This window comes from Colias eurytheme, chromosome 21, assembly GCF_061535395.1.
Source record: "Colias eurytheme isolate Ceu_HAF_F1 chromosome 21, ilColEury1 Martin Lab GWU primary, whole genome shotgun sequence".
NCBI lineage: Eukaryota > Metazoa > Arthropoda > Insecta > Lepidoptera > Pieridae > Colias > Colias eurytheme.
In genome coordinates, this window is record NC_143000.1 from 9,576,950 (window position 1) to 9,591,725 (window position 14,776).

The 14,776-nt window shown below is 33.1% G+C and overlaps 1 protein-coding gene across 1 annotated transcript in view; it reads left to right on the top strand.

Annotated features, from left to right (window-relative positions):
• The window catches only part of LOC149899357 (bicaudal D-related protein homolog), a 99,797-nt gene that overhangs the window by 52,189 nt on the left and 32,832 nt on the right, over positions 1-14,776 (top strand). The window contains exons 2-3 of the mRNA XM_090114786.1: positions 2,697-2,837; positions 9,277-9,432. Of these exons, the coding sequence (XP_089970912.1) occupies positions 2,697-2,837; positions 9,277-9,432 (297 nt within the window). The remainder of the gene's footprint in view (positions 1-2,696; positions 2,838-9,276; positions 9,433-14,776) is intronic.

A 14,776-nucleotide genomic window follows, 5' to 3' on the forward strand; every position in this document is an offset into this window, starting at 1 on the left:
TAAAATACAAACTCACGCTCATCATCTAACCACATAAACATAAGCAAATTCGTCGAAAACAACAAGCAGGCTCAGAAAAGCGTGTAATGCAGAGCAGTATTGTGATCTTATGGGAACGCCTGAACATCTGGGCCGGTTTCACAAATGTTCTAGAAGCTTTTTCGCGGGCAATTACGCTGACAGTGCGCGTGACATATATTTTTTTTAATGGGCATAGACTATGGTCTATTGTTTGTTTAATTAACTTTTTTGACGTGACAACGTCTTATAATTCGATATAGCCGGCTGCAAGCACGAAAAAACATGACTCATGCGGCGTTACCTCGCTCTGAGGCGTTCCATGTAAGGCTTGAAGTGCAAGCGAGAGCGCGGAACGAGCGACAAAGAAGCACAATCGGACGTTGTCACGTGTCACGTTCAACTATCGTCAGTAAACCGACTTTACAGACAACCAATTTCTTTTTAAATTGTGCGAAGGTTTAATGGAATTAAAGTTAAGGAACTGATAAATTAATTAATAATTGTCAATGTGCAATAATTCGGATATAATTATGTAAAAAAAATATAACAATAAGCGGAATTTGAAGTATTTTCTTCGTACCAATATTAGATAATTTAGGCATATAGATAATTTATGTTTATATTTATTTAACCGTAGTTAGGTTAGCCTACCTACATAAACTGAAACTTATAAATGAAAATTGAACTGATTTTCGTATTAGCTTATCAATTATTGTCTATTTTCTATTTCACAGTATGATCTGTCTAGAGATTCAATGAAATATAGCTATTATTTCCGCTTATAAATCTCATACAATCGTAACAATATCTAATCTATTACAATGACATGAAGGACAAGCAGCCATTGTTTAAACATAATCTTATTGTTATAAAAACCCGAGTTTCTAAATCGATGTAATTATGAGTTTCGAAAGTTAAGCCCTTTGTAAGCAATGTATGGAAAATTTTTATACATGTAGCTTGAACACGCGGTTTTGTGTGAAATAAGAATAAAACATTGTAGGTACGTTAATGTTGTTCTTCATGCATCGCACAAGTCTCAGTCAACAGTTCTGAAGATATTTTTCAACTGACTTCGAAGGAGGTGCTTGATTCGAATGTATTTTATTTTTGGCTTGTTACCTCAGAACTTTCGACTGGGTGAACAGATTTTGATGACTTCGTTTATTTGAGAACTGGTGCGTCCCTTGTAGTGCCCAATTCAGTTTGAAGTCTGAAAATTTTAAGGCGGTTTAGTTTTTTGTTAAAAGCAATTGTCTTTTGTTCAATTCATTACTTTTAATTTCGTTCAATTTAACAAAACTAAATAAAAAATTAATAAGAACAAAGATATCATATTTTCACAATTGCATCGTATTACAATGACGCAAAATTTTATTGTTTCTAAGTTATTTACGCAGTTTGCTTTTATTAATTTACATTCAGCAAGTAATGAATGTAAAATAATATGTGTATATGAATGCGTATATTTTGTTATGTATAGGTCATTTTACATATTTTTTTATAAATGTATATTATAAAAGCCTTTTATTGCAATTATCTATATGTATTTAACTATTTAGTTACATTTTAAATAAATAGATAGATGAATATAATGTTCAAATAGATAAGTAAAGATAAACTTAAGTTTTCTGTTACATTGATCCAGCTTTAAAGGTTCAGTGTCTCTATTGAAGCCTACAAGCACGTACCTACTATCAGCTACTACTTCGTAATTGTAAATTTGTAAAGCATTCAATAAATAATATTTATAATTTCATTGAGTTGATTTTCGAACATACATTATACCTAACTTTATGTTTCGTGAACGTAGAAAAAATGTTTGATTGCTACTGTCAATACCTCGACTAGCAAACAATAAATTATTTCTATCAAGACGGTTCTGCTCGTTTGGCTTCTGAGTTCTGACACGAAAACAACGCTATTGATGTTCAAATTAATTAATTAATCAGTATGGCAATATTGTAATTAAATTATAATTAGTTGATAAATCACGCAATCGACGCAAGACACGTACAGCATACCGGCCTTAGGTACATTGTATCGAGTTTCTTTTGCGAAACAGTGTAGACTGGATAAATATGAATATGTATTGTCATGGCCGTTCCCAATATTCAAACTACGGTTATAGATAGACAGCTATCTCCGATAGCTAGTAAGGTTCTGTCTATCGATACGATATTGGGAACGGCCATTACTGGCTGACAGCTGCCAAGACGTTATTGGGACGCTCAAATAGACAAATTCAAAGAGAAAAATATACCTCTAGTAAGCAGTTAGTCCTCCAGACGATAGATAGCGATCAGAGATAGGTTAGTTTATCGCTAGTAAGCTTATTGGGACGCCAAAACAAAAGATAGATAGCATTTTCTATCTTTAGTAGGGTCAAACCGAAGATAGATACGATATTGGGAACGGCCTTTAATAGCACTTAATAGTTTGACTGAGAAGAAAACGAAATAATTTAGAAAAAATATGAAGTTCTGAAACGTCATGGCCGATTCTCATGTTTTATGTGCCTTGGGTAAATTCAAACTCGAAACATTTATTTAGACAGCATTTTAAAAAATAAATTTGAATTCAACTGCCGAACTAAAATTTTGTTATTCTGTGTTCTTATTCTTCTCTTCTAAAAGTTGGACCGGTCTGAATATTCATGTTCTCTTCTCTTCCAGGAGTTGGAGCAAGAGAAGCACCTGCTGCGTCGGCGGCTGGACACCAACCAGGGGGAGTACGAGGCCAGGATCCTGGAGCTGCAGAATGATATCAAGGAGCTCAGTGCCAAGATTGATAGCAGGGATAATTCTGTTAAACAGGTAAATGTTAAGCTGGTAATATTATAGATTACCTGCTAGTATAGATATTTTGTTATATGCCTAGTCACTTAAATCCTCATGTGTTTAAGTCCTCCACCAGTATGTACGATTTTAATGAAAATTGGAAGTCAATTAGCTGAAAAAAGTGAAACAGAATTGGTAGGTATGGGTTATTTTATTGCAGGCATTGGTAGGTATATTGTTATATTCAGCGAAATAAATTCCCGTGACCGATCACCGAAGCCAAAGGTAGAGGCTAATTAAAAAAAAACACATTTTTACCTCTATTACAAGATTAATCATTCGGGAATTAAATACAAAGTTACACAGTAATGGCAGTTAATGTACTTCATATGATTCATGTTTATTATCATTGTTATCAATGATAACATACAGTTACAGATAAATTAGGCCGTTATCTCGATACACGTACAGTTAATGTTTTAATTGTTAACAAGTTTGATAAATGTTTGTGTTTGGTTTTTGATAAGAAATTAAATGAAAAAGCAATTAGTTTTTACTCTCAGTACAAACTAATAAATTTTTAAAGGTGTATAAAATGCATCAGCTACTAAGTAACAATTTTAGGGAATAACATACGATTGTCCTTTTGAGGTACTAACTCTAATAATACAATGAACAAGTGTAATTTTGAATCCGTTTAAAAAGCTTCAATTTCTCTAGTTTATAGTTTAATCAAACTATGCTTTGCGCATATTAATTTAACGATGGTATAACTTAACCGTCAAAAACATAACTTAAGTTCTCACTTATTCTACCGGTCACTTAACTCAATTATTACCTTAAACCTTAAAATAGCCGATAATAATCCACTCTTGTGACTAATACTATAATGTATAAAAAAATAAAAAACTTAGAAAGCCAATCGCGTGTCTTGAGTTCCGTACAATATTCAAATTTATTGCTTTTTAAGTATTAAAATATGTATTTAATACAAAAATGCGGTATAATATTGTTTTATATACATTAAACGGTTATGAATAAGCATATTTTTATTTATTTCATTTCGTTGTTAAGTGTTCTTTTAAATTAACAACATTTTTATTAAAATTTTTATTAAAGTATCTTTATTCTTTGAATTAATTAAATTTCATTACCTACTATAAAAGTTAAACATGAATGTATCGCTTGAGGCACTGGAATTTTTGCCTTTTTGTGTTTAAACATAATAATAATATATTTTTCTTTTATTTGTTAATTCACCCACACCATAAAAAACGTACATCACTTATTGGAAGTCGGTTCAAATAAAATTACCTTCACGGAACCCTATAAAAATAACACGCGTAGGTAAGGTAAGTCACAGCCAAAAATACGTTCATCCAATTATTTAATTGACCTTCAGTGGAGGCACTGCCATCACGTTCAGTGGGCACCTGGTCATTTGAGCCAAGGTTAAGGAAAGACGTTATTTGTCTATTATATGGATTTATTGCGATTCTGAAATAACACTAAAAATGCCATGTTCATAGATATTATGAGTAATTTGTATTGATTTTTGGTGGGTTAAACAGCCTCAAATGTAACGATATATTTATAGGTATTAGGTATTATAGGATAGCATAAATATGTATTTTAACACGTTTATGTGCTCTCAATGCGTGGCATGGCGATTAAACAAAGTCAGTTTTCGCTACCTAAATGCTATTTAAATTTGAAAAAAGTCTCTTAATTTCTTTAACCATTAGTTAATAGATTGGAACTTGTTTCAAGTCTTCAAAATCTATTAAATGTATTAATATTGATTATACGTATTACAATTTAGCTAATAACATTTAATACACAACAGCGTACAGGACGTCGCAGTGTGGGACGGCCTACAACGCGATGGACAGACGACCTGATCAAAGTGGCGGGGAGCCGCTGGATTCAGGCCGCTGGTGATCGGTCGTTTTGGAAATCTTTGGGGGAGGCCTATGTCCTGCAGTGGACGTCCTGAAAGGCTGGAAATGATGATGATGATGATGACACAACAGCTGTAAATAATGTAGCTATCTACTATAACAACCGCTTAATGCAGGACCATGGTCGTAATGCAAATATGTAATGTTGGCATTCGTCCAACAATAGCCCTTTAACTTTGCACAATTTATGACCTTTAAATCCATATCATACTAGAGCCTAATTCTAGACCAGCAAGTTTTTGTTCAGACCAATCTATTAATAGTAATATAATCCAACGGAAGCGTGACCACAAAAATAATGCGCAACGAATCGTATTGAAAACGTGATCCCATCAAACGTGACACCTTCCGGATTTAGAGAAACCCTACACGTTAGATCATCTAGACGGTGACTGGATGGTAGGCTAGTTCAGAATCCGGCGTATTCCAGTAAGTGGACACAATACTAAACGCAGGCAGATGTTTTTAAGTTACGTCAAATTTGGAGCAATGAAAACTATGATAAAAGCGCATTATATTAGGTATAGTAGAAAATACATCTTTCTTTTTATCAAAGCCAGCTTTCAATCATAGAAAAATATGGAATAAGTCGCATCATAAAGCATGATTTTATTAAAAAAAATTAAAAAACCTTGCAAGTCCCTTCTTTAATCGTAATATCGCAAAGACCTTTCCTGTTATACAGTTCCACAAAAAGCAGTACTGTAAAAAGTCATAAAATAAAAGTATTTTAGATGGACCATTCAAAAATTGAATGAGATATCAAACCTAAATATAAGGCTGAAGAGTTTGTTTGAACACGCTAATCTCAGAAAGTACTGGTAAGAATTGAATTCTTTTTGTGTTGTTCATTAATTGAAGGTGAGAAGGGGCATGGCTACTATACACTAACACTACCATAATAAAGCTGTATGTATATGTAACCTTACTTAAATTTCCACGCCCTTGGACTCACAAAATACCAAGACATGAGAAGCCAACTAAATTACCTAATTCAGTGTATTAATTAATCCAAAGCCTCTTAAACGTCTTGGGCCTTACAAATACGTAATTAGTGTATTGGGAAATCCGTTTAAGTAATCACTTTATATTTATACTAGCTGTGCCTCACGGTTTTACTCGCATTGCTACGCTCCTATTGGTCTTAGCGTGATGATAGCCTATAACCCTCCTCAATAAATAGGATATATCTAACCCTGAAAAAATTCTTCAAATCGGACCCGTAGTTCCTGAGATTAGCTGGATGTTTGCGATGTGATTAACATGTTACTGGGTAAAGAAAGGCATTCTGACAGAAAAAAATATTTTGTAAAATGGTCGAGCACTTACCTACCACCACCACCTACGTTACGAACAAACAAAAAAAATCACTATTTTGGATTTTGTGACTTATACCTGGATTCAGAATTGTTATTATAATATGTAATTTGTGAAAATGTACTATAGAATTCATGGAACCAAGCTTACATAGTCATGGCCATTGACCAATTCGCCTACCGGTAATTGCTAATTGCATACATCTAAAGCATGCAATTATAAAGTAAATAAATATTATTTGTGGTTTAATTACATAAACACATGTCCTTGATTGCAGTATCGATATACAGTATTGAATATTGATTACTAATACCTTTAAATATGGCAGCATTTACCTTGACGTCATAACTTAAAACATTACACATGCAAGTTTGTCATGCCTGCATGACCAACTAGAATATTCCCAGATATTTCAAAGGAATGTAAAAATAACAGAGCTTTTTTGTGACATACTATTGTAAGGGCAAACATAAAATAATGAAAAGAAGGTATTTATTGCTAAAAAATAATATAGTTCATCTAAAAAACACGCACCATATTGTCATCGATCCTTGATAAGTGTTCCAAGATAGAATTAAATCTGTTCGTTTAAAGTGTATCAAAATCTATTCTGGAGGAAGCCGTTATAGACAAACATATAAACAAACAAGTGAAGCTAATAAAAGCATGTAAATAATCACAAGAAATGAAATTACATCACTTAAAAGTTCTTCCTATTTGAATTGAAACATGAAAGATAGTTTCATGCTTTAGTCAAGCCTATAGTAGGTTTTTATGAAGGTTTTGCGTGACACCTATACAAGGCCGATTCAATTTGTGGGAAATTAATTCAATTTAGTCCGAGGAAAACCTTTGAAATGACGTCAAATCCCAAATACGTAATACTCACACTTTGTTTGAATTAAATATGAAATCAATAAGTTTCGACGCACGTTTAAAATCCAAGAAAAAATATATAACAAACGTGCCAGTCAAATGATTTTAAATACATTCATGCTGCTATTCACATACCAATTTAATGTAAAAACTATTACAAAATAACATCTAACACACCAATGTGTTCCCACTAAGAACCTTCGACTGTACGCCCTTCACAGCATCCTCTTACCAAACATCCACATGTTGATATCCTGTCATTATTCTGTAGCCCTGGAGATTGTAATTACCTGTATTTTGTGACAAATTTATGGGTATGTCTGTGTGTTTGTGTGTGTAGCTTGTAATTAGATAGAAGTCAAATGTATGTCTTCTGTATATGCAATTTAGTATTAATTAAAGCTTTTCTAAGTGTATGTACATACTGTAAAATGGTGCTTTTCTGGTACTTTGGTAAAAAAAAAGATCGGTATAATTAATTTATGTCTGACATCAATTAAATACACGCCCTCGGCCCTGTACACAAGCAATTGAAACTATCCTGTGCTCTATGTCAAATGAATTATTATTATTGAATCCTCAAAATTGGATTAAATAATTGAATATTTATATTCCTGATTAAGTCATTACTTATTTATCTTAGCTGAAAAGGTACAAAACCACATATATTTGGTTTTGCCTCTTACATTTTGTTGACACCATCTGCATCGGTACAGTAACAAGTACGAAATCTTTGATTTTTTTTCTTAATTAAGAACCTTATTTTAAACATTTTTCGTATCTTCTGCTGTAAACCGTCAATCATTTGATAGACAAAGCGTATTTGCGCCATTCACTATTGCATCAATTTTTGTCACTTGTCCTTCTGATGCTCTGAAATCTATCCCAATTTTAAGCCTTTTTCCCTCGTAATAGAGTTCAAATTGCATTATTAATTGAAAAGTAATGGATTAAGGCGATTAATTACGCTAAGGTTCAGTGAACAGCGTTTTGTTTTAACTGAGTAAACGTGACATTGGTCTTGCGGATTTTTTGTAAAAAGTACCAATTTTGGTGCCCAGGAAAGGAAATAGGAACTTTTGTTTCCGTACTTATCGCACTGAAATTATTATTGAATGCTGTTATTTCGAAGTATTGACAGTGTAACCTAATGGAAAATACATTTTTAACTTTAGAAACGTGTAAAATAAATAATGCTCAATCTAATATTTTATTATAAAGACGATCGACAACAACTCCGTATGTTTGTTTCGAACAATGTTGATTAATTTTGAGTTAATTATGATTTCAATATATGTAATTAATAAGCCACTGAAGAAGACGTTTCTTTTTAGAGAAAATCTATGAAATAGCTTCTATTATATTAAATACCATCGATAGAGAACCTACTATATAGTTACCCCGGCCTTACCATGTATCGATGCTAATCAAATATAACTAAAGTGTTATTTCGTCATTATAACGAATATAAGTACATCCATTGTAGAACAGTATTAACTGTTAATTATTCCACTAGGTCAGGCTAGACTTAAGTATTCTATGAAGTAGAATCCTAAGGGAAATATCTCACCTGACCTATATTTTCTCGTCTATATGGTTATTTAAATCGTACTAGTAAATCCATACTAATATTATAAATGCGAAAGTAACTCTGTCTGTCTGTCTGTTACTCAATCACGCCTTAACAACTGAACCAATTTGCATGAAATTTGGTATAGAGATATTTTGATACCCGAGAAAGGACATAGGATAGGTTTTATCCCGGAAATCCTACGGGAACGGGTTTTTCTTTGAAAACGCGGGCGAAGCCGCGGGCGGAAAGCTAGTTACCCATAAATTACCTTTTACGAAAAGCACTTGCGACATACGTATTGAGGTTCAAAACAAAACTCTTAGCGCTATTATCGAAGCGGTATTTATTTAGGCAATTTTACAAATATTATTAGAAGCCTATTAAAAAGAAATAGTCTCAAGGGATGATTTAATATTGTATTTCGGGTAAATGCCAATTATATTGATGCATATGAATTTTTAGGAAGATTGAAAGTCATCTCACTCACTCATCAATACAATTTGATTTCTTGTGTACAAGTTTCAGTCCATGGCGTTACTCATATGATATTCAAATCCTCATGCGATACGTCAAACTATAATATGTATATTTGTGGAACAGGGACAAACTTCCATTTATTCTTACCATACTTTTCAAATCGTCTATTCCATCTAATTTTACCAAACTATTAGGATATCGTTTTTATAAGAATGTTTAAGCTATTATTTGTCACCATCCACCAATTTCTAATTCTAACCTTTCCTTACAGCGAGATGAGGAAAAAGCCAACCTGATAGCAGAGCTCACAGCCCAAAATTCGCGGCTTACAACGCAGCTCAAAGAGTCGTCAGCCACCGAGGCACAGCTGCTGGCTCAGCTAGATGGCTTGAAGGACCAGTGCTCCATACGGATGACCAGCTTGAAGGTGACTAGTTTATCAATAGATATTCTAAAACAAAGGCCTCCGCTGCGTTTGTGTATTAGTGATAAAGTCTAAAGTCCATTGCAACTCATTATTTTTTCACCGATTGATAATTTTTCACTCTTAAAAAACGCGGACGATGCCGTGGAAGGTGGAAAGCTAGTTAAATATAAATTGAAAATGTTTATTTTTAAAGAGATATTTATTACCTTATCAATTCAGAACTTAGATCATATTCAGAATCATTGTTTAATTTATTTTATCCTTTTAATAAATATATATGTAAAGAAGAAGAAAATTTCTGAACTTATCCATCGAGATATATGTATAGAGGGGTTATTCCAAACAAAAACATTGCGCGCGGCCGATGTGGTGGGGTACGTGTGGAACGAGCGAGGCGTGGCTTCAAGTTCAAAGATTAAGCAATGCGTGCAGATGCGACACATTGTGCAATCTGTTTACTCGGTACTATCTGGTGGTACTGATACTAGGGAATTAATAAAACGCTGATTTTATTTTCCTTTAAATAATATCAATTTAGTAAGCTTTTGTCGTTTTGTGTAGTAATCAATAGTTTTATCAGTTTTTGCGTCATGATGTAATCGAATTTTGAATTTTGGAGTATTGGTTTATAATAGCCCTAATTAAATGGATACGATGATTCAATGTTGATGGCGTTTACGTATAAGAAACTCACATTTTGAAAAATCTCACGTGAGATTCGAGGATGGGGGAGGGGTTGAATAAATTCTCACGACATCTCACCAGGGGGGGAGGGAGGTGCAGAAAATTTTAAAAAACACCTTACGTAATTTATGGATGCCCCCTTACTCGATCACAATTTTTGTAAATTTACTATAAACGGAACTACATTTAAAAATATACTTTATTTATAAGGTTGCTTCCATTCTGTTTATTTACATTCTCAAAAACATCAATCGCCGCAGAGGTGGCTTGCGACAAAGGCGGCTTGTGTCAAAGGCCTCGGCGATATCATTTAAGAACATAATAATAAGTACTTACTTTAGGCAAACTTGTAATAAGATCTATTTTACTTTCTTATTAGTCCATTTGACAAGGATATTGGGTAAGATACCTATTGGAATAATTTTATTATTATGTATGTAGTATGTACTAATTAAATCCGCGAATAAAAAAAATTTTTAGTCGTGAATATAGAAATTGGGTCGCATTTTTTTAATCCGCGAATAGTGAAAACACGAATAAAGGAAGCGCGATTAAAGAACTTTTACTGTATTAGTTTCTGTGAATGTTGTGTTTATTTGTAATTGTTGTGCATAATAATTTATAAATCCTATTGGAACAACTGTTGATTAACCTTTTTTTAATAAATAAAAATAGGTAAATAAAGAAATATTACTTATTATAACCTACCGTTTTACTTTGCGTAGTCGGGTAAAAGTATAAATATTTAGGTACTACACCATGGTAATCTTTCCTAGTAGATATTGTATATACATAGTTAAAAAAATCCAGTTACATTTTTTTAACAGACTCATCGATAGTGTCACGTCTGTGCTGTTAGTCTATGAAAAATGGCACGAAACGCAGAACGCGTGGTGATTTTTCGCAAAATGATAACAATATTAGTAAAATGCATGACTTACTCATAATAAGGAAACTTACTGGTGAAAAGTCACTCCTCGGGCTTTGTTTGTATTATGGGAACTGTTAAAACAATATCTAAGCAAACACGAAGGCATTTTGAACAGAGCAATAACACGTGTTGACGCGGCAAGCGGGGAGCACAGTCCGACACAGACTAAAGAGACTTGTGATTCTTACCTCTAGCTCGTGTTAAGAGGGCGTATAAAGCCAGATAATTCTACGATTAAGCCCCGAACATTACGCGCCATGCCGCGCGCCCTCACAATACCCTCATACACCCGGCTCATCCAACGTACGTAAAGTTCATCGCACGCTAAATTATACACAATATTCTTCGCTCGTTCAACGCGTATTTTCGGTAGTTAGTAGGTATGTTGTCTAAAATAATTGTATAAAACAGTGAAGTTGAAATCATCACAAATTATGTAATATGTCTTTTTATTATTATTTGTTTATAATTATTAATGATAATCTATACATATTATAAAACAATAAAAAAGTAAAAACTGTCTGTATGTAATATATAAAAAAAAACAATATTAGGGAAACAGTATAGAGCACGAATCCGTAAAAAAAGTCTGTCGAAATAGCGAGTATAGATACTATTTTTAAATAAACATACGCAGTCGACGACACACATTCCTCCAGAACTTTATTTTGATTAATTTGGTTATAGTCCATTGAATGAGTCCCTCCAAGGGGGGTCTAGAGTGCGTGAGTTAGTAACGTAAGATGTTTCTTCGGAAACATGTCAAGAGTCCCTAGGTAATAAACATACTAAAACCCCGGGCCACTAGGAGGAGCCCCGGAGTGGGGGGAGGGGGGAAATGGGTCCATTTTTTTCATTTTTCGCTTAAATCTCAAAAACGGTACATGTTAGAGAAAAACTTTCAAGGAAAAATTGAAAGGCCATAAAATTATCTACAAGTTGTACCTGAATCATTTTTTCCTATATCCTACCGTTTCTGAGTTATACGCAGTAAAACATGATTTTGGCTCAAACAATTTCAACATCGATCGATCAAAAAATATTTCTTTCTTCCAAAAAACTCAAATGTGCAACTTGTGACCAGTACTGATAGATTGCTCTTAATTAGGTCTATAATTGGTAAAATAAACACATTCCTCCATGGAAGCCTTTAGGAGGAATCGATTGTCAAAATATTATATTAGGGCAGTTTGAGTTACTGAACTTGATCTTTTTATTTTTTTCTTCCAAAAAAGTCAAAAGTGCAACTTGTGACTGGTACAGATAGATTGCTCATAATTAGGACTATCATTGATAAAAATACCAGATTCCACCACGGAGGCGTTTACGGGGAATTGAATTTTATCAGGGTAGTTACGATACATGAACTTTTTATTTTTTTTCTTCCAAAAAGCTCAAAAGTGCAACTTGTGACCGGTACAGATAGATTGCTCATAATTAGGTCTATCATTGATAAAAATACCAGATTCCACCATGGAGGCGTTTACGGGGAATTGAATTTTATTAGGGTAGTTAGTTAAAAAGTTCATGTATCGTAACTACCCTAATAAAATTCAATACCTCCTAAAGGCCTCCATGGTGGAATCTGGTATTTTTATCAATGATAGACCCAATTATGAGCAATCTATCTGTACCGGTCACAAGTTGCACTTATGAGTTTTTTGGAAGAAAAAAATAAAAAGATCAAGTTCAGTAACTCAAACTACCATAATATAATATTTTGACAATCGATTCCTCCTAAAGGCTTCCATGGAGGAATGTGTTTATTTTACCAATTATAGACCTAATTAAGAGCAATCTATCAGTACCGGTCACAAGTAGCACTTTTGAGTTTTTTGGAAGAAAGAAATATTTTTTGATCGATTGATGTGGAAATTGTTTGAGCCAAAATCATGTTTTACTGCGTATAACTCAGAAACGGTAGGATATAGGAAAAAGTGATCTAGGTACAACTTGTAGATAATTTTATGGCCTTTCAACTTTTCCTTGAAAGTTTTTCTCTAAGATGTACCGTTTTTGAGATTTAAGCACTAAATGAAAAAATGGACCAATTCCCCCCCTCCCCCCACTCCGGGGCTCCTCCTAGTGGCCCGGGGTTTTAGTATGTTTATTACCTAGGGACTCTTGACATGTTTCCGAAGAAACATCTTACGTTACTAACTCACGCACTCTAGAACTTTTTATTCAATGGACTATTAGATTGTACGACATTTTTCGACTCAGCAATTATTCTAAAAATAAAAATAAAAATTATCCTTTATAAAATATTACAAAGTTCTTCGAAATTTACGTATTATTTTATCGAGAGCTGGTAACTTTAGCAGGTACCTTTCTGGAGTATTTTTTTCTGCGTGGCAATAGTCAGTAGACACAGGTTGAGAGTGAGGGTCCACATTTTCCAAATTTAAAATTGTTCTGTGAAATTAGTAAATTACTTTCAAACAGGGTCAATTTGATTGATTGCATTTGCAAGGCGACCGTAGGAATTGGGTACCTACATAACTAAGTATAAAAAGTGTCTTTGTAAATTGTAGGTACCCACTATGAATGTAGGTATCTATAAATATCGTCGCATGAATACTCAACTCGCGGAAACGAATTTACAGAATTTACACAAATAATAATATCCAAACTCGCCTGGATAAACTTTCTCAAATGAATCTGTAGTTTAGGTGGTCTGTTGCGGTTCTGCATCAGGTGTTTCAGTTTTCAAAATAAATTATTATTTTATATTTCCCGGATAATATAATAGTACCTACACAACAAAATAACTTTCATTCAAATCCGTCCAGTAGTTCCGGAGATTAGCGTGTACAAACAAACAGACAAACACAGACAGTTTTTTTTATTTACGGGATAAAACTCATCCTATGACCTTTCTCAGGTCTCAAGCTATATCTGCACCAAAATTAGAGCCCAGACATACCTACATACAGACACACATACAAAAATTCTAAAAACTATGTTTATGTATAGATATGTACTACATATTACTATGTAATACAGATTATGAATATATTATATATATACATATACATATGTATATTATAAAAAAATACCTATTCAATGTAAGTACAATTTTGACTTTCGTACGAATTTGTTATACCTATGTATAGATGTTATGTATGATTATCTAATACAGATTGTAAATATATATGTACTATTCACAACCGGTTTACATATTATTGATATTATTATTTACTGGAGCGAACATAGGATCTGCCTATAGTAATAATAATAATATAAATCTTTCTTGACTTGATTGATATATGTACTATTCACAACCGGTTTACATATTATTGATATTATTATTTACTGGAGCGAACATAGGATCTGCCTATAGTAATAATAATAATATAAATCTTTCTTGACTTGATTGATTGCACCGCGACTGTAAGAATTAGGTACCACTATGAATTTTATTTACCTATCTATAGTTGCTGCTGCTATCGCGTCAATACTCAGCCCGCGAAATTATTTTACAGAAACTAAACTTTCTCAAATAGGTAAATCAAGACTTATCTTTTTATATTATAATTATTATTTATTAATATTATAACAATACTATTATATTATACATTATATACATTATTACCTTCGACATTTAGTTATCTTTTCAATTTGAATCTTCTTTAGTTCTCGTTTCTTAAGTCTTTTCATTTTGTTGTTTACCATTTTCAACAAATCAATATTCGGCGTAATTATAAAACACGGCGCAGCAATTTTAGC